Source organism: Oreochromis aureus, linkage group 7, assembly GCF_013358895.1.
Source record: "Oreochromis aureus strain Israel breed Guangdong linkage group 7, ZZ_aureus, whole genome shotgun sequence".
Lineage (NCBI taxonomy): Eukaryota > Metazoa > Chordata > Actinopteri > Cichliformes > Cichlidae > Oreochromis > Oreochromis aureus.
This window is the reverse complement of record NC_052948.1, coordinates 16946557-16973833: the sequence shown is the minus strand read 5'-3', so window position 1 is coordinate 16973833 and position 27277 is coordinate 16946557. Positions and strand designations below refer to the sequence as shown.

At 39.9% G+C, this 27277-nt stretch overlaps 2 protein-coding genes across 2 annotated transcripts; both read left to right on the top strand.

The window, feature by feature from the left end:
- Positions 1 to 1514: 1514 nt before the first annotated feature.
- Positions 1515 to 17103, top strand: hsp90b1 (heat shock protein 90, beta (grp94), member 1). Its single transcript, XM_039614884.1, has 28 exons — positions 1515 to 1685; positions 2216 to 2318; positions 2642 to 2783; positions 2877 to 2993; positions 3078 to 3409; positions 3661 to 3772; positions 3883 to 4014; positions 4208 to 4324; positions 4414 to 4551; positions 4648 to 4725; positions 4833 to 4898; positions 5149 to 5418; positions 5510 to 5755; positions 5879 to 6015; positions 6112 to 6190; positions 6355 to 6510; positions 6724 to 6819; positions 10397 to 10700; positions 11797 to 11832; positions 12890 to 12942; positions 13033 to 13116; positions 13371 to 13477; positions 13623 to 13776; positions 14990 to 15091; positions 15190 to 15264; positions 15367 to 15435; positions 15526 to 15661; positions 15806 to 17103. The coding sequence occupies exons 1-28, from the start codon at positions 1637 to 1639 to the stop codon at positions 15937 to 15939; spliced, it is 3624 nt and encodes a 1207-aa protein (XP_039470818.1). The 5' UTR covers positions 1515 to 1636; the 3' UTR covers positions 15940 to 17103.
- A 338-nt stretch (positions 17104 to 17441) lies between these two features.
- On the top strand, positions 17442 to 25498 carry hbp1 (HMG-box transcription factor 1). The gene is made up of 11 exons (XM_031755643.2): positions 17442 to 17552; positions 19030 to 19196; positions 19288 to 19465; positions 19802 to 19922; positions 20054 to 20168; positions 20589 to 20707; positions 21442 to 21598; positions 21745 to 21889; positions 22083 to 22370; positions 24307 to 24448; positions 24589 to 25498. The coding sequence occupies exons 2-11, from the start codon at positions 19055 to 19057 to the stop codon at positions 24604 to 24606; spliced, it is 1425 nt and encodes a 474-aa protein (XP_031611503.1). The 5' UTR covers positions 17442 to 17552; positions 19030 to 19054; the 3' UTR covers positions 24607 to 25498.
- Positions 25499 to 27277: the final 1779 nt, after the last annotated feature.

The following is a 27277-nucleotide window of genomic DNA, read 5'->3' as shown; positions in this document are numbered from 1 at the left end:
GTGATCAACAAGTAACCCAACAGTGATAAACTTAACTTTGACTAATAATGATATAGTGGCGCAGTGGTTACCACTGACACTTAAACGCAAGAAGGTACAGAGTTTGAATCCACCAGCCAGCTGAGACCTTTCTGTGTGGAGTTTGCATGTGTTTCCTGTGTAGGTTCACATTGAATTGTGGATTATGATCTTGGATTGGGTAAGCAGAAGGATTGTGACTTAAAATTGGGTAAACAAATTAATTCTGCTTAAAAAATGCAGCTCCTCATCTTCTTAATAGAACCCATAAAATGGAGCATATCCCCCCTGTCCTAACCTCCTTTCACTGGCTTCCTGTGTATTTTACAATTGATTTTTGAGGTTTGATGTATGTTTTTAAATCCCTTAATAGGCTGTCACCAACATATTTTGCCAATCTCTGAAAAACTTATGCAACTTCAAGGCCACTGACCAGTTATTCCTCTATGTCCAAAAGACAAGACTTAAGGGTGAATCAAGCTATCTCAGCCATAAGCTCAACATTTTTTTGAGTCCACCTTTGAAACGAGTTTTTCTTCTTTTGCTTTCGACCCAGCATAAGAGTTGAAGGCATTAAGGCTGTTTTGTGTATTTTTGCAGTTCTTGACTTGAACTATGACTTACTGTAATGTAGTAAATTAAACTATTGACCTTATAACAAAAAAGTACTAGCCCAGTATTTTATTATTTATCTTTAAATTGTTAATTCTGATCTTTTTTCCATTCACATTTGGAGAAACATCACACTTAATAGGAGCTGACACTGTGGTCAGACAGTCAAGTGTAATACATTTGAGATATTCAGTATTGACGATTGTTGTCATTTTTTTAAAATAAGATTCACAGTATCTCTTTTAAATATCGCTGCTGACACGATCGCTAACACCCCTGACACAAAACAAACTGAGCAAGCAGCACAATAATGATATCCTGATCTGCGGGAGAACACTAAGAACTAGTTCCTGAAACATTAGCATTTGCCATTTCAGCTTGCTAACTATATAGCGCCACCAAGTGGATCAGATTCGGTGACTCACTTGAGATAGACTCATTCATTATACTTTATGCTTCCACAGCATTACGATGCATCCAGTCATTTAAAGGAAAGGGAATGCAAAATGCCAGAATAACACGCCATATACACATCGAAAAACACTGCATCATTTACTTTTGTAGAGACTGAAACGGGCTTGGAGCCATAAACTAAACATTCACCAGCTTTCGATTATTAATCTTAAGTGTGTTCCTTGGCTCGGGAACTTTACTTGGAAGTGCTGTCAGTGATGTTTTCCCTACAATGAAAGGTAAATTTTAGGATGTGCTGATTATTCATTCCTGGCCAATGGTGTCCAGCCACGATTTTCGGGTCTAGGCATATGTTGAAGAAACTGATTGGACAACATGTACCGTAGACTGTATTGTGATTGGTCGACGGTCGTGCGTGGTGCACAGCCATTGGTCGGTAGTCACGGGGTAAGGCGAGTGGGCTCTTTTGGTGGGAGAGACGGCTAGTCATTCCTCGTTGTAAAAACCAGTGCTGCATGCGCTGATCTCCCGGCTATTGTCTCAGCAGCTGAAGGCTCAAGTCGTCAGGCAGTCAGTCAGGAAGCATCTCACAATGAAACGAATCTGGGTGATAGGGCTTCTTTTCGCACTCTTAGCATGTGGTGAGTAGCGGCATTTTTTTTAAATTATTCATTATATTAGCTACCTTTAGCCCGTATGCTAGCACTAACTTGGTTTTTTGCTTTTCTTCTCATTCACTGTGGAGTTTACACGTTCTCCCTGTACTTGACTTTAAAAGGCTTGCAGGTGTCAAAGCAACAGTCTAGTTATATATTTATTTATATATTTTTTTTTTCCAATGACGAAGAGCGTATTTAATTTACCTGTTATTTTAGAGTAACGCCACTGTCCGTTAATCTCCTTGCCTTTCCAGAACTTTCTAGCAGAAACACCATCTGTGTTGAAGCTGTCTCATGTTAGCTAACCTCCACTGTTGCATACATGCACGTTAAAATAATGATTAAAAAGCTAACACGGTCAGACGTTACGTCTTAATTAATTTGTTGACTGTGAGAATGTGTTTGCACAGTGCTTTAAAAAAAAAAAAAAATGTTAAATGAGAGTCTAAAATTACCACATGTTCCCGGTAATTGATAATGAATTTTAATCGAGCAACTTTGTCCCTTGACAGCTGCCGTAAGGGCAGATGATGAACTTGACGTTGACGGGACAGTCGAGGAGGACTTGGGTAAAAGCAGGGATGGCTCCAGAACAGACGATGAAGTGGTGCAGAGGTAGGTGTTACTTTGCGTAACTCCATATACCTTTCTAGATAACTGCAGTTATTGTATCAGGGAAAGTCCACTAAATCTTAGCAGAACAAGGTCAAGATGATAAAGCTTGTGTACAGGTGCTCAGGGCCACTTTTGAGTTATAGTGGAGGTAAGAGGTGTGCAAGTTTTACTGTAAATTTGCTTGTAATAATAGGAAGTTGTATATATCTTGCTTTCATCTTCAATCTTAGTTATCTGAAAGGACAACAGATTTGTTTGGCAGCAAAGATTTGCTGTCGTTCCCCTCTCTTACCCTGCTTGTATTTGCATCTGTCTGCCTTCAGAGAGGAGGAGGCAATCCAGCTGGATGGTTTGAATGCAGCTCAGATTAAGGAACTCAGGGAAAAGTCTGAAAAACATGCCTTTCAGGCTGAAGTTAACCGTATGATGAAGCTGATCATCAACTCTCTCTACAAGAACAAGGAGGTAGGCAGGAATAATCTTTACTCAACCCTGTGTCTACATATTTTTATTTAAGACAGTTCTCACAGAGCTCATCATCACTTTTTTGTGCTGCAGATCTTCCTTAGGGAGCTGATTTCCAATGCCTCGGATGCTCTGGATAAGATCCGCTTGTTGTCCCTGACCAACGAGGATGCAATGGCCGCAAATGAAGAGCTGACCATCAAAATAAAGGTATGCATTAACTTACTGAATGCTGACACCTTTAATGGAAAAGCTGTGCATCCACTAATTTAATTTCATTATTTCTATCCCCAGTCTGATAAGGAGAAGAACATGCTGCACATCACTGACACTGGTATTGGAATGACCAAGGAGGAGCTAGTAAAGAACTTGGGAACCATTGCCAAGTCAGGCACCAGCGAATTCCTTAACAAGATGACAGAGATGCAGGAAGAGGGACAGTCTACCTCAGAGCTGATCGGACAGTTTGGTGTCGGTTTCTACTCCGCCTTCCTTGTTGCTGACAAGGTCATTGTGACATCCAAGCACAACAATGACACACAGCACATCTGGGAGTCTGACTCAAATCAGTTCTCGGTCATTGAGGACCCCCGTGGGGACACACTGGGAAGAGGAACCACCATCACGTAAGTTATTTATGTGTTAACATTTGCCCACACAGGATTTGGTTTCTTGATCTTTCAAATAGCTCCTGTGAAATGTGTGCATGGCTCACGTTATTTGTCAAAGCTTATGAAATCGTAGTTAATGTCTTTGTGTTGTTAATGTACAGTCTTTATTGAAGAAGAACTGCAGAGTATTTTCATGCTGCTACATGAGTCTGAAAGTTATAAAAGCCTGAACTTTGAAATTTAATCTCATCTTTGTCTAATTGCAGACTTGTCCTAAAGGAGGAGGCCTCAGACTACCTGGAGCTGGAGACCATCAAGAATCTTGTCAAGAAATACTCCCAGTTCATCAACTTCCCCATCTATGTGTGGGCCAGCAAGGTGACTACTTTGTCATTTCCTTCAACACTATGAGTCAGACTTAATCCCAGACTGAAACTGACAAATATGGAAATGAACAAACGGTTGCATAATTTCTTTTAACATTCAAGACTGAGACGGTTGAAGAGCCCATTGAGGAAGATGCTGAGGCAGCAGAGGAACCAGAGAAAGAGGCTTCTGAAGATGAGGCTGAAGTAGAGGAAGAAGAAGGAGAGGACAAAGACAAACCAAAGACAAAGAAGGTATGTTAATGAAGAAATGGTGGTTGAGGACTATATTGACACATGTGTGATCATTAACAGTTTTTTATGGTGGGTTAAAGTCCCATTGAGTCATTAAGATTTATGGACTATTTTACTCAGAAAGCAGTCTGAAAATATGTCTGATCTAAAATGTATATTTTTCAAAAGTTATATAATTGTGTGTGACGTGTAGGTTGAGAAGACTGTGTGGGACTGGGAACTGATGAATGATATCAAGCCCATCTGGCAGAGGCCGGCTAAGGAGGTTGAGGAAGATGAGTACAAGGCTTTCTACAAGACCTTCTCAAAGGTAGGCACACAACCAGTAATACTTTGTCGAACCGGCTCTGTAGGCTGGTATACTAATGTCAACTTTACCCATCTTTCATCTTCCAACAGGACAATGATGACCCTATGGCTCACATCCACTTCACAGCTGAGGGTGAGGTCACCTTTAAGTCCATCCTGTTTGTGCCCACTTCAGCTCCCCGTGGGCTGTTTGACGAGTATGGCTCCAAGAAGAACGATTACATCAAGGTGTGTAGCCTAAGCAATATTTAGCATCAGATTTATTCAACTTTTTCAGCAATACCCCAAAAACTGAGTTTCAAAGTAAATGCCTTCCATTCGCAGCTGTTTGTCAGGAGAGTTTTCATCACAGACGACTTCAATGACATGATGCCCAAGTACCTGAACTTCATCAAGGGAGTGGTGAGTTATTTTTAACTCTTATTCGACGCTCTCATGCTAATGTTATGTGCTTGGTCTCTGCATTAATATCACCTGCACTGTGATTAAGGGAAACTTTATTTTGTTAGGTTGACTCTGACGACCTTCCTCTGAATGTGTCCAGAGAAACTCTGCAGCAGCACAAACTGCTCAAGGTGAGCTCAACATGCAGCCCTGTTCGCTTCCCATTCCATCATTTAGTCATCATTAACCAATTAAGCCACTGATTAAAATGGATAATGAAGCAACAAAGCAATTTTTAATGAGCGCAAATCATAAAGTGCTTTCAGGAATAACAGGGGGCACTAGAATATGGTTAAATTAAACCATAATTTAAAGATTCTGAATAACTAACACTAGCTTTAATGCAGTATGAAATGGTCATACCTATTTTATCTTTTTCAGGTTATCCGCAAGAAGCTGGTCCGTAAGACTCTGGACATGATTAAGAAGATTGCAGAGGAACAGTACAACGACAAGTTCTGGAAGGAGTTTGGCACCAACATCAAGCTGGGTGTGATTGAGGATCACTCCAACAGGACCCGTCTTGCTAAGCTGCTGCGCTTCCAGACCTCCAACAGTGAAACAGACCTGTCCAGCCTGGAGCAGTATGTGGAGCGCATGAAGGAGAAGCAGGATAAGATCTATTTCATGGCTGGCACCAGCAGGAAGGAGGTGAGTGAATGTTTTTGGTCAGGTGAAAGAAGTGTAAACTATCCTACACTAGCTGAAATTCTCATGTCTCTTGTTCTTCCATCCGCTACAGGCTGAGTCTTCTCCCTTCGTTGAGAGGCTGCTGAAGAAGGGCTATGAGGTCATCTACCTGACAGAGCCTGTGGATGAGTACTGCATCCAGGCATTGCCAGAGTTTGATGGAAAACGCTTCCAGAACGTGGCCAAGGAAGGTGTCAAATTTGACGAGAGTGAAAAGGCCAAGGAGAAGAGGGAGGCCCTGGAGAAGGAGTTCGAACCTCTCACAACTTGGCTGAAGGACAAAGCTCTAAAGGATAAGGTAATGCTGTGATATTAAAAGAATGGGAAATGAGTGCCAGCTGTATAAGCAGTTAATTTTGGCTATAGCTGCCCATTTATGTCTGTTGCAATATTTAATGCATTGCTGTTTATTCCCCAACAGATTGAGAAGGCTGTTCTCTCTCAGAGGCTAACCAACTCACCCTGCGCCTTGGTTGCCAGTCAGTATGGCTGGTCAGGAAACATGGAGAGGATCATGAAGGCACAGGCCTACCAGACAGGAAAGGACATTTCCACAAAGTGAGTGTTAATCCCGTGCTAATCTTTGCATGTCCATTTATTACTCCACCTGCTATTGCTTTGCTCTAAATCTGTATTTCCGTTTAATCTTTCCAGTTACTATGCCAGCCAGAAGAAAACACTAGAACTCAACCCCAAACATCCTCTTGTCAAGCAGTTGCTTAACAGAGTCAATGTGAGTTTAACCACTGTCATTTTTGTACATCTGTACTATAGTAATTGTCCTTTACTAAGATTACCATCAAATTACTTAGTAAATGTAGTTCATTACATGAATAAACTTAAAATGGACCAATCAGAGCACATAGTTGAACAGTTTCTTTTCCTCACACCCCCCAGGCCGATGCTGAGGACCAGACTGCATCAGATCTGGCTGTGGTTCTGTTTGAGACAGCCACACTGCGCTCAGGATACCAGCTCGTTGATACAAAAGCTTATGGAGACAGAATAGAGCGCATGCTCCGACTCAGCTTGAATGTACCACTAGATGAACAGGCAAGTAACTGCAGCTCTTGTATGGTATACTAATTTGCATAGCAGATGTTTCAGTTTTGGTATCTGTGTCTGAACTAATGGTTCCTCTTCCATCAGTGACCTTTTTTGAGTTTAGTCCTGTCTCTGCTTTTTAAATCTTTGTAAAATGTTAAGTATTTTTGCAGTGATATTTAAGACTGTAGGATATATTTAATGATCATGACTCTTTTATAGATTGAAGAAGAACCAGAGGAGGAGCCTGAGGAACCAGCAGAAGATGACTCTGAAGATAAAGAGGAGACTGTGGATGAGGATGATGATGAAGAAACGGTGAGAACACTTCACACGCTCTTGCTTGAGGAGAATGTAAAATTAAGAATCTAGATGATGGAGTGCTTTACTCTTCTGACTTTTCTCTAATCACTCTTACAGACAAAAGACAAGGATGAACTGTGAAGCACTGAAGGGAAGAGCGTGTAACAGTGGAGCTGGAAAATGGACTTAAGTCTCTGTTTCAGTGCCACCGTGGCCACATTATTTCTGGGTGGGGTCCCTGGGTTGGGGTTTTTTAAAGCGAATATTTGTTTTTGTTTCTTTTGTATTACATTCCTCATGACTGTAAATTTGTTAATATTTAACTGACCTGTTTATGGAAAGATGTGATCCTGTCTATTGATCAAATAAATGTTTCGTGGAAAAAATGCTTGCATCGTTTCTGGTGTTTTATTCAAAACTGAAAGAGTTGCTTTCAGACAGGTCTTGGCTACTATTTTCTTTTTCAATCATCTTAATCCCAACATATCAAAAGTACAGTCTGGCTGTAGCTTAGTGTAATACATCTACCCATACATAGGGTGCCATGACATTTTACAGTTTGTTTTCAGACTGAAATGATGTAAAGAGTCATGGTTACATGAGCTGTTCTACATTTAGGATACTTTACTGTTCTTTTCGGTTGCACATTTATGCAAATTTAATGAGGAAGGATGCATTTAAAAAAAAAAAAAAAAAAATAAGTGCACTGAGGGTGACACCCCTGTGGTTTCTCTACAGCAACCCTGGGGAGATGGCTTACTGGTAAGATGTCATGAAGACTGATGCATCTTGTACAGGATGTCTTCATTGAGCCATGCCTTTTTTTTTTTTTTTTTTTTTTTTTTTTTACTGAAAGAGCAGAACTAGGTGCCTAGCCTTAATTGTTGGATATAGTGATTTTGACTATAATAATATTGTACACTAAATGCTAAATCTAATAATCTACTTGTGTGGGTTTATCTCAGAATCTGTTATGATGACCTAAACATGCAGACCACAGGCTTGTCAAGGTTTACAGGAAAGCACCAATGAAACCCACAAGGATGTGGAACAGCCAGTAGATGCAAGAGATAAAACTTGTTTGGGGTTTGTTTGTGGGGTTTTTTGACAGGGGAGCGTCTTCACCACTGAATTAATTATCTAATTTTACACAGTAAGCTTATTTTACCCAAGAAATACATTTGTTCCAACACACTCAGGAAAGACGGCAAATTAATGGCACTTGAAACAGGAAACAACATCAACTGTATTCTAGTTTAACAATACATTGTAATGTAGTGGGATGTCCAGTAGGTGGCACTAATACATTCAAAATGGGTTCTAGCAGCCAATGAATTAAAGGACGCACTCAATCATTACGTCATTAAATTGACTTAAGAGGTTTCAGCTTCACATTTTTGAGATGAAGCCATAGAATAAAAACATGGAGCCCTTTCGAAGCTGATATCGCCCTACTTCACTTGGCAAGTATTATTTAAGTATTGCAAAAAGACATGTTTCCCCCCCCCATTTCTTTAGTTTAAATGCACGTGAAAGAATGTCATTGTAGAATAAAAGAAAAAAATGCAGACCTAAAAAAACAATCTACATCTGATGAACAGTATCTTGAAGTTATGTTTTAAAAGAAAACTGTTCTTTTCTTTATATACATATATATATATATGTATATATATGTTGTATATCAACAGAGAATTTGCTGTTTAAGTGTAGTTAACAATTACACCAATGCAAGCTCTACTGGTCTGTTGTGAACCTTAAAGTAGAAACAGTCTTCAGGATCTATGGTTCAGTGAACAGGGCTGACGCACAGTGTGTGTGTTTTGTGCAGCTGACTCTTACAGTAGATGAAATGATGGTGTTGTGCTGTATTCAGATGTGTGTGTGTGTGGGGGTGTGTGTGTGTGTGTGTGGGGGGGGTGTCTTATAGTTCACAGTGGTCTGGAATAGTGAGTTTGAAAGCTAACATCTAAACTGCAGCAGTGGAGCATTACAGGTCACTCCATCGACATGCTCCCATTCGCCGGAGTGAGAAAATGCTGCGCCTTTCTTAATAAAGGGTGACAGATATGGGCCACAGCAGGGGGAGGGGTGTCATAGTGGAGCCACAGAGGAATGATAACCATGGCAGATAATAGCTGTGCTCCTTTAGCACAGTTATTATCTGTTTCCTCAAGTGGTTCCCTCAAACTAACCTTCTCTCTGCTGGAAGCCTTGAAATTCCAACACAATATGAGAAGGGATTTTTTTGGGGGGGGGGGGGGGATTTCTCACACTGTAGTAGTTGTGCCACCACATGCCATGACTAAAACTCACCTGAGGTCACCCAACCTCAGCAAGTGGGCAGACTTCCCACTTGCTCTGCATTCCAGTTTAACCCTTACCCCCTTGTTTTGCTCTACTTCCCCTTCCTCTCTGGATTAGCTGTTTGACAGAATGTAGTTTTGCAGGCTTGTGAACTCATGTCACTCCTACAAATGTTTCTGGTACGAGAAAGTGTCAACTAAATTTGAACTCATATTGTGGATATGCATTTTTGTGGCTCAGTCATATTGTAACCCACAGCAGAGCATCATTAGTTCATCTCTTGATAGATGTCCATATGAAGTCTATGATTAATGAGCTTTAGTTTGAGACCTAGACTTATTTTTTCTGTCTGAGCCGTTTTTCTAATGTACTAAATGTTCAGCTACACAAGTCCGTGATATCACAGGGGAACGTTTGATTCTGAAATGAAACTTCCATCTGGCGTGGTCAAAGTGTTCTGACAGGTCCCATGACATTAAAATATCCAGCACATTTATTATTATTTTCTCCCTATGGAACAAGAAATGAGCCTCCAAACTCTCTAAACTATCATAAACGATCTTTTCTTATTAGCTCCTTTAAAAAAAAGAAGCCTAAATAAAAATACAGAACTAATCTTTATTGAGCTGTAGGTCTTTACAGAGGTCTTAGGTTTTAATGTTTACCTGTTTAAATATGAATTACATGTGGCAAAACAAAAAAATAGATACATTTCCCTCAGATTCAGTGTTTATCATTGCATGGTAGTACCTTTTTGTCTTTAGCCTTGCTATGTCTACTGCTGTTGTTTTTTTCTTTTTAAATAATATGCGATGTCTTCTTATTTAATCATATTTTAAATCGTTTAGGGTAAGTGTGAGCGAACAACCACGGAAAACATACATGCCAGACCGCAGGATATTTGATCTAATCTCTGTTAGTGAAAAATCGATCTATGACTGAAAGAGCCTTCCCCAGGGCTTCTCTTTCCCATCATTTGTATTTTGCGACTGACTGCAGTTTCTGCGCCGCTGCTGCTCATACGCAATCTCTGGATAGGTGGTTGCCATGGATTCCTGGGTCACATGCGTGGGTTTCCTAGCCAGAAGCAGCAGAAGATGTTCGGACCAAAAATCCAGAGCCATTTTCATTCAAGAAAAAGAGAGGATCCGCTGTGGAGGGCTTGCTGAGCGGGTGGTCTGACTACACACCCGTCTGCTGATTTCGGCATCTTTAAAAAAAAGCCAACCAAAAAACACGACGGGAAGAAAACCTGATCTGGGTGCTTTTGAATCACTGAAATTCGCAGCAAACCGGTTTTGTCCACATCCATAGACTGATAACAGGAATGAGTATAGAAATTCCTGAAGGACTGACGGAGCTGTTACAGAGCTTTACCGTGGAAGTGTTGAGGAATCAGCCCAGGGACTTGCTCGAGTTTGCGCTACAGTATTTCACCCAGCTTAAGGAGAACGAGACCAAAGAGGCCTCATTTGGCAATGACCAAAATTCGGCCCCGAGACTTGGGAAAGCGGTCAATTTCATTGACGAAGCCATGCAGATCGATTCGGAAAACGGAGAGGAGGACGACGACGATGACGAGGAATTCATAGGTGGGCTAACACATTCACCGTGCGTATTTCTGTCAGGGGGATGCTGAACGTGACTCGAGATGCTTTGCTTTGAATTGTGAGCATGTATGGATGGATGGATGGCTGCACCGCGGCTGTTCTGTGGGAGAGAATGAGAAACCACATCGAGCGCGCTGATGCTGCCGCCATACATTTACAACGGCTCTGTCATTTGCCATATATGGTCACCGAGGCTCAATGCTGCTTCACGAACGTGTTTTGCTCTTCACGTTTCTGCTCAGAGAATAGCACCTGCACACTGCGGCTTCTACGTTTGCTTTATAAATAATTATGATAGTAATAAAAACATCTGGACCGTTTGAATGTTTTCTGTCTCAGGTGCAGGCCCAGTGGGCCTCCCCTTCATATGTACCCCCCCCCCCCCAAAAAAGACAAAGCTTGTAAAACATAAAGGGCTACAGCTTCAGCTGTTCTATAGATGCAGGCAGTACACAATGTGCCGTCGACAGGCCTACATTTCCTGAAGTATTTAACACAGTGACTGCTGCTAGAGTGTAATGAGGTGCAGCCAGAAGCAACCCAGAGCTCTGACACAGCATCCCAATGAGTGGTGGCTTCTGCAAGACTGGCTGCAATGGTTACATAAGGAGAAATGCCTCACATGCAGTTGTTAAACGTCTGTGTTTTGGGTCATTGTTGTGCCCCCCCAACCAACCAACCAACCACCATTAATGCCTCCCATATTTCAACGAGATTCCCCGGTCAGCACTGGTTGGCAGGCCATTAATGGATGAGACCTCCTATCTAATGTATATTTCATACTGACCTATTGTGTAGCAGCTTGGCACTGTTTTTCTCATTTAAATTTGATTCAAAGGCTAAAATCCACTTCAAAGCAGCTGTCCCCCATTCAGCTTTTACTCAGATGAATATAGACTCTAATGAGAATGCTCCACTTGTGCTGTAGATGTGTAGATGTAGAAATACAACAGCCTCAAACCTTCCTAGCAATAACAGTTTGTGATGGATGGATATCTTTTATGGTGAAATCTAACATGCTTTTTTAAAAAAAACAACAAAAAACCCAGATATATATCTTTCTTTTTCTTTTCTCCAGCCCCTGTGATAAACAGATTCATCCGAAGAGCATCAGGTGAGTTGCCATCTTCCTGTTGTGTCAAGGAGGGAAACTCTGGACAGTGTCTGAGCTGAAAACATTAAATAAAGCCTTCTGTGACACATGACTAGCGAGGCTGCGTCAGATTGGTTTCAGTACAAGTGATACTTAAGTATTTTTCCATCTGTCTTTTGTTACCGTCTTCCACTTATTGTAATCGTGTTGATTTGTTACAGCTTGTGAAGCCACTTTGTCTTGAACCCGTCAGTGAGTAATGTAGCAATAGTAAAGTTGCGGCTTCACATAACTTTGTTGTGTTTGGATAGCTGCTTGGTCTGCCTTTCTGAATGGAAAGAATTATTTATTAATAACTTAGGTATTTAACTTACCTCTTATCACTTCAGACGGGGAACGAACATCTTCTACTTAGTACACTGTAAAGCTTGCACAGGAAATGAAAACAAATTTAATTAAGTTAACATTAAGCTGGTCACTTACTATATTCCACTTTAGCCTGTGCCAAGTTGAAAGTTTTTTATACCACTACCCCATCTTTCTGTTAACATATAGGAAGGAAATGCGGTAAGAGTGCTGTCATCCATCACCGCATATTCCTGTACTCAAGATGAGAAAAGTTGTTTTTATTGAAAGATTTATTGCCTGAAATGGTCCTGAATCATCCCTGGAATTTGCCTTTTTTGTTTGACTGGGATGAAGTCTGTGCCGTGGGCCACCTGAAGATGAACATTTGTTTTTCAGATGTTATGTAAGGTGTCGTTATTCATCTAAAAGTTCATTTAAAAAAAAAAAAGTGAAGCTTTTTCAAATAAAGGCCTGGTAGACAGTTCCACTGGAAGTGAGCTCTCAGAGACCCTAGAGACGCTGGTATACTTCAGCATTATAATTCATGAACGGGACGAAACAAGCAATTAATAAGGGATTAATTAACAATTCTATTTACAAACACCTTTGACATCTACTGTCGCTAATAACAAGACAACTGCCCCAGAATTGAAAACACTGTATGGACAAAATAACTGCTGCTCATCAATAAGAGAAATGTAAATGTGATTTGTGTGTCTGTGTCATGCAGTGTGTGCTGAAGCATTCAATCCTGACGAAGATGATGAGGATAAAGAGCCAAGGGTAAACTGCATCCATCCAGTGATTATTTTATTTACACAATTGGTTTAACTGTTCAGAGGTTATAAGTCTGATTCGTGATTTATGTTTTAGGTCACTCACCCCAAAACTGATGAGCAGAGACAGAGACTACAGGAAGCATGTAGGGACATTCTTCTGTTCAAGAATTTGGATCCTGTGAGTGGATTATTCCATAAGCTCTTCTCTGGTTTGTGCCCTGCCATATCCTAAATTAAACAAAGGGAAACATGGCCCAAGGCCAGCAAATTTCTTTTTTTTCTTTTTTTTTGCTGCATGCCCAGTGCACCGTGCCTGATTTTTTTAGAGATGGTTATTTATCTATTTGTTTTGGAAGCTCGAAAACGAACTCTGAGTGCATTCAGCGTGATTCTTTCACTGTCTGACTGCTGTTTTTCCCCCCACCATGACAGGAAGAGATGTCTCAGGTGCTGGATGCCATGTTCGAGAAGTTCTGCACGGAAGGGGAACATATCATTGATCAAGATGATGACGGGGACAACTTCTATGTTATCGAAAGGTGGGCTTAACTTACTCCTGAATTTCAAACTGCTTTATAGGTTGTTATTTAACTTAAAAAAGTGAACACAGTTGCTAAATAATTGCTGAAATCATTGTTTTGTGCTAACTAAAGATGTTTTTTCCCCCGCTTTCTTTCCATTCAGTGGCACGTTTAACATTTTCGTGAAGGTTGATGGCACGGAAAAGTTGGTGGGCTGCTATGACAACCGAGGCAGCTTTGGAGAACTGGCGCTGATGTACAACACCCCCAGGGCAGCCACAATAATCGCCACTTCACCTGGAGCCCTTTGGTGCCTAGTGAGTAAACCATTACACCGCACCCCCCTGCAATAGCACAGTTGGATGCTTAATCGGGTTTTTATAGCATGCTGTGCTGTCAGCTGTCATGATTTAAGTAAACGGGGAGTTTATCTGTGACGGTGTGGAAACCATCATTAGGTGAACACAAATTAAGGCGAAAGCAGCTGTTTTACCTCCAGGCTCTGTTCGTTTTATTGTTACATTTCAGCATGGATGCTATTTTGCTTAAGCAAAACCCGCAAAACATGAAACTGTTTTTATAACAGCAGCTGCTTTCAGTATCCAGTTGCAGCCTGACTTATTTCTGAGAAGCTGCTGTTTATTAGTGACTATGAGAGCCATCGCTGAACTGTGGGTAACGTCTCAGTTATGTCCTCTCAGTGCAAGCTGGGTAGGTTGCTGCCATGTCCTGTGCTGACCTGAGGGATTGTAGGTTGTTTTCTTTGAGTCTCTAATCTCAAACAGGAAGCCCTTTTTGACCAATAATTGGTTTAGGTCAATGAGGAAGAGTGCTGCCAAAAATGGATCCAGTCAAACAGTCGACCCTTTATTCATGGCCCTTGTTTATTTTGTAAACAAGCGATAGGATATGAACTTGAAGTGGGTCCAACTTTAGCAACCTTTAAAACATGAGGTTCCAGCCTTGCTTGTGCCTTTGAGTGAGGGAAAAGGTTTGTCAGCTATAGGGCGCCCTCTGCAGTCACATATGTTTCCTGCTTGCAAAAGCTTGCAGTATGTAACTGCAAGCTTTTGTTGACCATGCTGTCTGTGACATTATTCCTCTCTTTGTGTTCAGGCTTGGTGTCCTTTCATTCATTTCATTCATATAATGACACATGGATAATGCTGTTTCTTTTCTTTTCTTAAATTCAAACTATAAGTGCGCACTATTGTTTTATGTGAGCTATTTGATGAACAAAGATAAGATAGATAAGATAACTCTTTATTGTCATTGCACAGTCATACCTGGTGCAATAGTATAACGAATTTGGAAACTGTCCAATGTCGGCACTAAACACAACACAACACAACATGAGATCAGTCTGGACTTCTTGGTTGGGGATCTTTCATCATTATGTTTATTATTATTTTTATTACTGTATAGCACTATTATGAATAATATTTGTGTGAATTGTTAGTTTTTATCTAACCCCAGGGCAGCGTCATCAGAAATTGTGTTTAATGAAGCCTTATTTTAAATCTGTTTCAGGATCGTCTGACATTCAGGAGGATCATAGTGAAAAACAATGCCAAGAAGAGGAAGCTGTATGAGGCATTCATTGAAACGCTACCCCTGCTTACATCTTTAGAGGTCAAGATTAACATTGTCCTCCAGCATTTACACAGTGTACTTCATATTTACAGTATTTACAGTAAAACGGTTGCAAACCAAATATGTTTCATGCACAGATGTCAGAGAGAATGAAGGTAGTTGACGTGCTATCCACCAGGGTGTACAGCGACTCGCAGCAGATCATTGCTCAGGTGAATAATGCCTTCGTCTGATCTGCTTTTATTGGACATTTAAAAAAAATTTCCACATGTTTTCGTTCTCCTTTGCAATTGCTGTCTTGCTTTATGTCACAGGGTGATTTAGCGGATTGCTTCTACATTGTCGAATCTGGCCAGGTTAGAATCACTATGAAGAGAAGTCGGGTAAGTTTGCACCGCCACCCTTTAGACAAGCCTCTGATTTAAAAAAAAATCTCTGGAAACTTAGAGTACGCATTTCTTTTTCTTTGCTAGACAAAAACAGACCAAGAAGAAGAGGAGGTGGAAATTGCTACATGCTCCAGGGGCCAGTATTTTGGGGAGCTTGCTCTCGTCACAAACAAACCCAGAGCTGCATCTGCCTATGCTGTGGGGAGTGTCAAATGCTTGGGTAAATTTTGTGCAGTTTTGTGCTCGTTCGTTCATATATCGCACCAAAGATGCACATCTCCCAGTAAAACACATATTATTTTGTACCATCCTTTTCAAATTCTCCTCCGAGTCCTGACTGTATCTGTGTTTTCTTCTTTATCAGTCATGGATGTTCAAGCCTTTGAGAGATTGCTAGGCCCATGCATGGACATCATGAAGAGAAACATTGCTAACTATGAGGAGCAGCTGGTGACCCTGTTTGGAAGTAGCCCTGAAATTGAGCAACAGACTGCATGAAGCGACTGCAGTGGACTGTAAATGGGTGGATGGAAAAAGGCTTGTAACCACTTAAACAGCTTTTCTTACAAGAAATGTGAATATCCACCTACATAAACCATTTGAGTGTCAGATATATAAAAAACACACGTTGTCGGAAGGTTATGGCCGAAGAGTAAAGCCAAAGCAGAGTTGCTTAAAGCTTGTTTAAATTACATTTCCCACAACACTCACCTTAAAAAAAAATCTAAGTGTGCATTTTACTTGTCGGTGTCAGGTGCATTACTTGTTTGTAATTTGAGCATTTTTCTTAACTGTCACATTTTCTCCACAGTGTTATAGCCACACGTACAATATTATATATATCGTTTGTAAATTTCTAAACATTGCGTGTCAAAGTCAAAAGCCAAAGCTGATTTCTTACTGGATAAGTGCAAGCAAATGTCACATGTGCAAAACAGCCCAAACCTGAGAAAGGGTAAACAATTTGTAAAGGATAACATCTTTGACATTTTGATTACAAAAAAACTTGGCAGTACCCTAAAATTTCTACAAAAATACATTCCTGTTTAGCATAAGATGGAGTCCCTGGAATACATGCTCATAAACCACGTATCACTGTTGCTAAGTGTTTGTGGCCGTTAGCCGAGTACTATGCTTTTTCTTTTTTCAAAAAAGCAAAGTTCAGAGAGATAGCTGATAGTTTTGTAACAACACACAACACATTGCTGTACAATTTTAAAACTGAGTATTTACTGTTATTATAATAGGCCCACTTTAAACTTAATAAGTTGCCCAACAAGACAGTAGTCATTACAGGCAACATCTTAAGGCAACTCATTTTTCTGTGTTTCAATGTAAAATTTAGGTAACACTGTTTTTGCATAGGTGAAACATACATTATTATGACATCCATATTTGCTGTCTACCTCTGCCAACAACTTCTACAGTTTTACGCTCAACAGGAATCTAAAGTGGGTCCTCTCTCTTACTTCTTCTCTCTCTTTTTAAAGTAATTGAAGTCTTCTGTATTTTGTCTGCAGCTTACATGGTTTAACTGGTTAAACATGCAGATTTTATCCCCCACCCTCCCCCGTAGGACTGGTCATTTTTGAAGGCATAACCACAATACTGGCTAAAAGTACTGTATGTTTCACTTTTCATGTCAATAAAGAATTTTTTTTTTGTATTTGTGCTTCCTGTCAGTATTTGTTAAAAGAATGAAAGAGTCAGCTTCTTACTGACCATTCGGATACCCATTCATTCTTCATGGCAGCCGCCATATCTTCTACGAGATTATTTCGTTACGAAAAAGAGAATTTAATCTTTAAAACGATGTGTCCATGTGATTCTTACTGTAACTGCAACACTGCAGATAAAAAATAGTCATGTATTGTTCCTGTTATTGCCAATCAGCTGTTACTGGCTAGTAACGGGCGTGTACTTTTATCCAATGAGAGGATAAACAACAAACTAGGGAACACCTCTCCTATTTTTCTCAAACATATCAACCAATAGAAAATCCGAATTCCTCTTATTGACGTTGTTGCGCACCAATGGGGAGCTTCCTCTGGAGCCATTCAATCCCTCCCCTCGAGTGAATGCCACAGAGTTACTTGATGTCGACAGCTATGGTAAGTGGGAAGTTGGTGAGTTTTTTCGAAGAAATAAACGGTTGAAAGTAATTTTTAACTTGGTCCATGTGAGACTCGTGTCTTTGCAATTCTTGTATAACGTTTAAGCGAGGTTGTCACGCGTTAATTTGACGTCGACTGAAAGATTGAGATCGACAGTGGGGCTTTTTTTTTTCTCTCCGTTGTGACGCTCGTTGTTTTTGTTGCAAGAAACCCATCCGACAGCAGTTGTTTGTATTAAAACAAGTCTTCAAATTAGTAAAATATGATTTGAGTAGTGTGAAAATGCCGTCAAAAGGCTTCTATAGGTTTTTGTGTCATTCATTTTGAACGGGGCAAAGATGTTGCGTCATGCCTCAACTTGTTGACATTCTTTTGTTTACAGTGTTAGACCCCAGAGCTTCGAGGTTTGAGCGAAGGAAAGTACTGCTGCATTTAAATGTTGGAGAAAGAGCAGACCGAGCCCCGCAACCGTCTTTTTCGACAGTATAAGACTGTTGAAGCGTTTTCTGAACGGTATTATGTTGTTCGTGTATCCTTGCTTACGAAGTCGAAACAACGGTGTCTCCGAACCTGCGGCCTTTGATCGGTTGACAGACCGTTAGTGTTAGCCAGTTTTTCATTTAAATGTGTTAAATTCAGGAAGTCACGGTCACCTTTATATTTTAACGATTTTTAACGATTTTTCATACATTGTTTGTCGATTAACACAATATAAATTCCCAAAAAGAATGATATATTTTACTTTGTCATTGACACTCACATACTTTTGTTTTCAAAATCGATGTTTTCCACCGTCTGTAAGACACTTTTAAAGACGAATTTCTGGCATTTTTCGCTTTCGCTGCGCAGTTTTGAATGAATGAGCTCTGGTACGCATGCGTCAAACCCTTTTAAGTTTATAAACAAGGCCTCCACGCAGGGAGTCACATGACTAGTCACAGAGGTTTGCTGTGTCGATTCTGAGACAAAGGAGTCACCCAAAGGCTTTGTGCCTTTTCCGTAATATTGATGTCATACGTGATATACAATAACTCAGTACTAACTGTGGTGTTTTTGTTTTGCTGTGGTGATGATCTTTGATAGCTCATCGGTGTCATAGTCGTGTTTTTCTTTCAGTTGATTATTCTTTCAAACCATATTACCATAAAAAACCCGCAGACACACATACAACTTTATAACCGCAAAGACTTTATTTTCATTTAGTTCAATTCAATTCAATAGAGCTCAATTTTATATATATGGATATACATCCATATATATATATATATATATATATATATATATAGATATATATATATATATATATATATATATATATAGATATATATGTACATAGTGCAAAAATTACAACAACAGTTGCCTCAAGGGCTTCAAGTGCAACTGGTTATTGCACACCCCTGATTCAGACGTCAGCAGTAGTTCCATTTAGCTTACGATAGCTCTAACTTTGTCTTTTGGTTTTGCCCAAAACCAGGTGATGTGTCAGAGTATGATGATGGATGCTGAGTAAGCTGGACAGTAGCCTGTTTTTTTTGGGGGGGAAAAAGAGGAAACCGAACATTGTGAAAATGGACGAGTCATTCGATCCGCTCAAGTGTAATGAGGACCTGCCTTCCTCACCTGGGTGCCACATGGAGTATGGTAAAACTAACCAAAAAGTATTTGCAGTCTGCAGTTAAGCAAACCGAACCCTTAAGATATGCGTATGAAAAGTACTGAATTATCTCCTTAGACGACATGCCAGAGCTGCAGGAGGTGGAGGAGGACCAGAGGTCTCCGAGGTTATTTCAAGTTGGAGCAGTGTCTCACCAGGAGCTCAGTTGTTCTCCTAGCACCAACTGGCTTGCTGAGTTGGCCAACATAGCCACCAGTCCTCAGAGCCCTCTACTGAAGGACGCCCCACACAAAAGGTTTGTAGATGTTTAAGGAATGCCTGTATGTGTGATGTAAACACAGAGACACTTTTACACATGTAGTAACAGTACACCCCAGTACACCTGGGGGTAATTTCACAAGATTAAGAGTGGCAGTTTAGCAGAACAACAGCAAAAATAGCCCGTAAAATTGTGCAGATTTTTAACTGCAGTTGGGGCATGCAACATTACAACCAGGACTGAGCAAAATCTGTTTTAATTACAAAAGAATCACATAAAGCTGCATATAAGTGCATTTGAGTGTGTGACAAATATATCTATTTACATAACAAACTAACTACTGATGTTTGTGACATGATCACTGTTTTTCAGATCATCTCCAGTTCACATCTTTGGCAACAGCAATAGTTTACATTCCTATGCCCGGCCCCCGTTAGCCAGTAGTGCACCCAACCCGTCCAGAGGCCACCTGAGGGAGCGCAGGCGTGTCAGGGTAACCTTTCATTTCTAACATTTTCCTTCAAAAACCTGAGAATCATTCATTCTAACAGACTCGGCATGGATTCTCAACCTGTCTCAATGCTGATATGATTGTAATTTTTTTTTCTTAATTATCAAAAACAGGCTAGCAGTGAATCAGAGTCTGGGGTTTTCTCAATGTCATCATCGTTTTCTGATGATGAAGACATGGCATGGTCTCACTCTTGGCCCTCCACGGCCTGGCATTGTTTCCTAAAAGGTGCATACATAAGAACACATGTCCATATGCATCCATCAGTGCATACACACACACCTAGAGGTCAATTCAGTCATACGTTGGAGTTAATGATGAACATTTGAAGTACTTGAAACAGTTGTCTTGAAAATGCCTCATAGTGTTTGCTTGATATTTAAACATGAATGCAAAATTCCCTTTTTTTTCAAATGTCATCACTTGGTAAAGGCAGGAAAAGCCTTCAAAATGTGCTGAGGACAACTAGAGATTTATTCAGATTTTGTTAATATTTTCTCCCATTAGGATTAGCACAAATTGCAAAGAAGATCAGTTCTTACCTCTGGTGTCCAAACAGTAGCATTGCATCCAGTTTCTAGCATCCTCTCTGCAATATCAGCACACTTATGCTAATTTCTCATGCTTCATTGTTCTATTGCTATTCAGGGACTCGTCTGCGCTTCCATCGAGGTCCAAATGTGGAGTGGCAGGAAGCCGATGAACTCGGGGATTCGGATGATGACTCAGATGATGAAAGCATGCCACCATCCTCATCCTCTTTCAAGGTATTGCAAAGTATGGTGCCTTTAGTATGTCTTAAAAATCCTGAAAATCTGACTAGATGAGTAAATCATTGTGGATACTTGTATAAGGTACTTTATAATATGTACTTTACTTTGTACTTTATACACACATCCCACCCATTGTAAGGTTTATGCCACAGCTGTCCTAAATTAACAGTATTGGTAATAACTAAAATAATCTTTTATGTTTTATGTTGTTTTATGTTTATGCTTTATGTTGTAATGGTTGATCTACCAGTGTGTACAGGCTGTTTAATCAGTTTGATGTCTTTAATCCACAAGTTTTCAAATTTGCGGTTTTGGGGGAAAAAAAAAGGGAAAAAAAATATTAAAGCAATTATTATTTGTTAATTAAAATAAAATACAGTTATTTAACTGCATTCCTGAACAAAAAATGAGCTTTAGTGGTCAAATATTATGCTTGAGTAATTTTTAAATTCTCCAGAGTGGTGGCTGAAGTTTGGGTATAAAAACATGAAATCAGTCGTTTTTAGTTTTTGACAGATTTCTAAAATATTCCTGTTTTTGTTTTTTGTTTTTTAACACAAGTGGTCTGTTAAATTTGTTAGGCACTGTAGGTGTCTCGGGTACTGAGTCTTTAAGCAGTTGGACACTGATTTGTATCTACACTAATTCTTCTCTGGTAGTGAGTTTGTCATGCACGTTTTTCCAGTTAATAGAAACATTTCTTATCTGCATTTATGTTTCCTTTACAGAGATATGGCTCCGATGGGCTTAAACTGGTGAACCACGAAGAGACATTATCCTTTGGGCAGGCAGTTCTGAAACTGACCTTTGACCCGGGCTCACCAGATGAAGGCCTGCTAACAGCTGAATGCCGATTGGATCACCCCTTTTTTGTCAAAAACAAAGGTACAAAAACATCTGTTCTTTCCTTTTAAATTGATCTTTGCTGTTAGAATCTTCCACTTAAACAATTTGCTGAATCCAATCTGTTTAGTTTTTGCGTTTCAGTAAACAGCTTTAGGATCAAACTAATCTATAATATACTGTTTCAGGGTGGTCTTCCTTTTATCCAAGCCTTACTGTGGTGCACCATGGAATCCCTTGCTATGAGATGCAGCTGGGTGATGTGTGCCTGCCGCCAAACCACCCAGATGCCATTAACTGTGATGACTCAGTCGTCTTTGACACTTTCAGAAGGTACACTCTTTAGATGGTCATCTAATTTTTTTTGCAGTTGTTTCACAAACACTTGGATACAAGTTGTTTATAAGTAGTTGTAAATATTTTCACATGAAACCTGGCTGTTTAGAAATACTGTTTGTGCCACACACCAGAAGAAGGTTCTGGTTATTGATTGGTTAATTGAGTTCTTCCTTTCTGTCTCCTGCAGCTATGACTTTACCCCACTAGATTCCTCAGCTGTGTATGTCCTGAGCAGCATGGCTCGTCAACGGAGGGCCTCCTTGTCCAGTGGGGGTGCTGTCAGTCCAGACTGTGATAAACTCGAGCGCTCCAGCTCCCCTCACTCCTCCAGTAGCAAATCGAACAGGAGCCACAACTCAGGGATAGCCAGTGGTGCCACACCTACGAAATGCAAGCGGCCAATGAATGCCTTCATGCTCTTTGCCAAGAAGTACAGGGTGGAGTACACACAGATGTATCCTGGGAAGGACAACAGGTGTGCAACTGTCACTGAAATACAATATACTTACACATATTCCCAGTTACAGTACTGTGCATAAGTCTTGTGCCACCACTCATTTTTCAATATTTTGCTAGGAAAATATGAAAAAAGCCAGAGCTTTCATGCACTTTTTTCAAGGACATGACTTTCAGATATTATTCAATTTTTTGTCTTCCGCTTCTCCAGTTTGCAAGTTTTTTGAGGTTGCTATTACCAATTTAAAATTGGTTCTATGCTAAGTTGTCTGTTATATGTAGACATAACACTGATTCACCCCTGGAGTGTTTTTTTTTCTTCTTTTCTTAAATGCTTGAATGAGTCATAGGTGAGCATTAATTGACTTGATAAACCAAAAAAACCCCCCAAACAAACAAAAGAAAACATTCCTCTGGAAATGTTCAGGTGCAAGGACTGGAGTGAAAATGGATGAAAAAGCAGCCAGTGTTCAAAGAAAAACTTTGACAGACCTTCAGAAAGCCTGGGCAACTATTGCTCAAGACAGCTTATAAAATGACAAGTCTTAAATTGCTGACATATGCTTGTTGATCAATACACTCATGCAACTGAAAGGTCTTTGTTGTCTCATGAAATTAGACACCACCACCACCTCAAACGGCCATAAAAAAACAATTTTCAGCCACACAGAGGGGGTCTTAAAGTGTACGCTGTGTACACTTGTGAAAATATCTAAAAATGCTAACCGCCTCTTTACCAATGCCCAACGCAGTTCGGTGTGAAAACGTTGCATGGGTGACTCAAACAATATCAGTACCAGCAAACGTTTACCAGTTTTCACTTAGGTTTCTTATTGTCGTGGTTAGATGTTCCTTGGTTAGAATTTATTTTTTATGATTTAATTTGTATCAGACCTTTTGTTTTTATTTTCCTGTGACCTTGGGTCAAAATGTATCAACGGAGGAACATGTGGAACAGTTTCACATGATTCAAAATGCCCACAGCTTTATGGTCGCTTTGTGTCTCCCTTCCCACGCTAACTTCCTCTGGTTCCTTCTCTTTTAGCTCATTGTTCTTGATGATACTTGACTGTTTGTCCCACTTTAATATGTTTTTCAGAATAGAAAACTGCCAATTTTCTGATAGAGAATGACTGCAGAGCTAGAAAAGTGTGAACTGACTTAATATGAAAACTATTATTTTTGTGTTAGAGGTTGCTAAATGCTTCAAGCTAGAGCTGCCAAGCCCCAAGCAACACATGAAAAGTCCATGATATAGTGAATGAAGCCTTGTAGTTGAACACAAAGATGATTCCTTATTGGCCAGTGTAGCCCTGACAGCAAGGATAAAATTACACTCCAAGAAACCCAAACTTTCCCCCCAAAACAAACAAACAAACAAAACAAAACAGCAGAGCCACTGTGGGTCATGCTTCTGATAGAGAAGCAGTTCATTCAGTGGTGGGTTAGAATTTCTGATATGTAGATAAGCTGTGAACAAGTTGTAGTAAACCAAAAGGACTAAAACTCTGTTCTCATTTAGGAGCCCAACCCGTGTATGAAGACACACGCCTCCCAGCACATTATAATGAAGGCTTTATTCTCCACCCACAGATGGTTTACCAGCTTTAGTTGTTACAAAGCAATAGTTAAACCAAGTGTGGCTGTTTTTATTTTCTTAGGTCAAAAGTTAGAGTGGACATGAAACATTAGATGTAGATGAGGCTAATTTACACCTTGGAGTTCCACTCGAAAACACTGTCACACATTTAACACTGACCGTGACTGACAGCTGACTGTGTTTAGATTAAATTAAATTTAGTTTCACTTCTTAATCAAACGTATGTGGGACGCTTTTCTATATCCTGGACAAAAGGGGCAAACGGGACGGTGTTAAAAGGAAAACAAAGACAGATTCTGGCATGTCAAAAGTCTGAAAAACTGAATCTCGATTTGTCTCTAACCTTTCGCTCCAGAGCCATTAGTGTCATTCTGGGTGACAAGTGGAAGAAGATGAAGAGTGAGGAGAGGAGGATATACACCATGGAGGCCAAGGCCCTGGCCGAAGAGCAGAAAAGGCTCAATCCAGACTGTTGGAAACGTAAAAGAACCAACTCGGTAAGGACCAAAATCAGATATCACGCACTGATTTCTATTTCATAACCGTTTCAACATTGCACACTGACCTTGCATTTTGTATGGTTTTAAACATGGGTCGAGTCTGCTGTGTATCTACAACTCCTGTTGTCTTTGCACAGGGTTCCCAGCAGACCTAGATAATCTACCCACATCCCTGGCTGCTGTTGTTTTGGCATGGAGAGGTGCTGGACAGAGTCTGATGGACCGCTTGATGCCTCTTTGCTCTCCTGTATTCTTGAGACTCGACTGTGATGCTGAATTCACTTGCTTTTTATAACCATGAAACATTATAGTGACAAAACAGAGTTATGAGATATATATACAAAGCATTTAATCTAGTCACTAACAGTGCATATATTTTCTTATATCTTTAATGTCAAAAATGGTCTTATTCCTCTGAAATAAGAATTAATTTCAGGTTATTTCATATCCAGTGGTGGGACAACATGAGAGCCTGTGGTGCTATGCTTCAGTCAAAAAAAAAAAAAGACAAAAGTGGGAATTTCAGATAACTTTTTCACAACTGTTCATAGTGATATTTTTAATATTCAGTATATTGCACAGATAGGTAATCTATTAAAACATTTTGTATTACAGTATATAGCATATTCTGCCGCTGAACTATGGCGAACAGTTTGTGATTACTGCCCTGCCAAGTCTTTAGGTCGTTTTCGCCCGACCTCCCGGTCACATGATGACAGGGCTTTCCGCATGCGGTGGTGGGTTTATACTCAGTCATAAAGCACTTCAGGCTTTCACTGTAAGTGTTTATTTCTTCTGCACTTTATATAAATATGTAATCTAATCCTATACAGCCATTGTATACAGGGGGAAACTGTTTGTATAATACAGCTCGTCTCTTGACAGTTAGCCATTTGACACAATCGTGGCCCAGCAGCCATGCTCTGCTTTCAGGTTTCTCTTAAATTTTAAATGCTTTTGTTCATAATGTACAGGTTTTACAGCACCAACAACCTCTTGCACAAAATATCCTTGTATCATATTATAAATAATTTTTTAAAATTCTCATCCAGCTTTGTGTTTCTTTGATGATTGGCTTTATGTGTGAATATATTTTGATATGTTTATAGCTTGTTCTGGTAATCCTTTGAGTGATTACCAGTTTCTTACATAAGCAAGTTTTAAAAGCTCTTAATATTCACTGAGCTGAAAGTCCGACTGGGAAAGACTGACAATTTCATCACAGGTTAATGCATTTTAATCTTTTGTTTGTATACCACACCAAAGCAACCATGTACAAAGTTAAAAGTGTGCCGAATTCATTCTTGTGCTGAATAACAGCAGTGTTGAAGGTTTTAGCTGAATCTTATGCTCAGTGGAATCTGACCTTGGCATCTGTCTGTCTAATCTAAGCAATAATTTTAGGCGTTATATATATGATTACCACCAGAGGGCGCAAGCGCCCAGTTTTTGTAAAGAGACTGTTGCTTTTTCCCCATGACAAACATCTTCCATGTCAATCTTCTCTTTATAAAAAATAGCATGATTTCTAGGTCATCATAAAGGGAACATGTATAACAGCATGTGTGAATTTTACAAAATGATGTTTCAGCATGAAAAACAGAAAATGATTTTCCTTTCTCCTTACTGTAATTAAACAATAAAAGAGTAATATAGTCCTCGGGTGATTGGTGCTCAAATAAAGGCATTTTTATGCTTATAAAAAATTTTGGGGGCCCCTGTTTGGCTGCTGGCAGAAAATGGTAATTTTAAAATTGGCGAGAAAAACATGCCTCATAAAATAACAATGATCAACACCCTGCAGGCCTTTCAAGCATAGGAATCTAATTATAGCATATCCATAGCAGACTGCTCTAAAATAGTCGATGTTTAATACTTTATGGTGTTTTGAGGGGAATGAAAAGTTGAGTCTGACGTGCTTCTGGCTGAACGCTGCTGTACGTCTGAAAGGAGAACTAAAGAATGTCATAATTGTGGTGGAAAATTAAAAGCATTTTTCAAATCTTGTCACCGCTCTGTAAATTAAAACAATGTATCACTGCCATAAGGATAACACAGAAAGGGCTGTGGTGTCTTATTTATGAACATTAAGGTGTGGACAGTGAGCAAACTTGACACCCAACAGTAAAAACCCATAAGCTGTGTCCTCTCGCATTTGGATTTTAAAGGTCTGCTGCTCTCATGTTTAACAAAAGGATGGAAACCCTTAAAAAAATTGTACAAAAACGCCATCTTGGATGATTTTTCTAGAAAGCGGATAAAGATAGAGACAATTCATGTGAGAGGTCGCTGAGTTGCAATCCACACAGTCATCCAGAGAAAATGTAATCATGGACAAATGACTTGCCTTCATGCATAAAGCCCCTTTATTTTTGCAGGAAGAAATGACGAATACTAAAATGAAAAATTAGAATGGCGAGAAACTCAGGGGATCATCACTGCTGGCTTCCTCCTGAATCAAAAGCTGCGCCTTAATCAAGGCTTTCTAATTAGGGGCAATTAGCTTTAGTAATTCACTGAGAGATAGCAGACTCTTGGTGTCTTTGTAAGAGCAAAGTGTTTGGCAGTAATGTGTTAATGACATTTTTCTTATAGATACATGGCTGCCTTTCCCTTCCCACTAACACACACTAAGCATTACACATTTTAAAATCTGGTAAAGTACAAAAAAAGAAGCCATTTGAGACAAACGTGTGATATTATGTGAGTACATTGGTGAATGCATGCAAGAGGCCTATTTGTCACATGTCGCAGTGTAAGATGCTCTGACGATTTAGAAAAAAAAGGAGATGACTTGTAAAAAGACAAGTCTTTACAGCCATCAGC

Coding starts and splice junctions, on each gene's coding strand:
- hbp1 (XM_031755643.2), top strand. CDS start 19,055: ATGCTGAGTAAGCTGGACAGTAGCCTGTTTTTTTTGGGGGGGAAAAAG. Junction 19,466..19,801: donor AAGGACGCCCCACACAAAAG/GTTTGTAGATGT, acceptor ACTGTTTTTCAG/ATCATCTCCAGTTCACATCT. Junction 21,599..21,744: donor CTTTTTTGTCAAAAACAAAG/GTACAAAAACAT, acceptor ATACTGTTTCAG/GGTGGTCTTCCTTTTATCCA.
- hsp90b1 (XM_039614884.1), top strand. CDS start 1,637: ATGAAACGAATCTGGGTGATAGGGCTTCTTTTCGCACTCTTAGCATGT. Junction 2,319..2,641: donor GACGATGAAGTGGTGCAGAG/GTAGGTGTTACT, acceptor GTCTGCCTTCAG/AGAGGAGGAGGCAATCCAGC. Junction 6,191..6,354: donor AGTTGCTTAACAGAGTCAAT/GTGAGTTTAACC, acceptor CACACCCCCCAG/GCCGATGCTGAGGACCAGAC.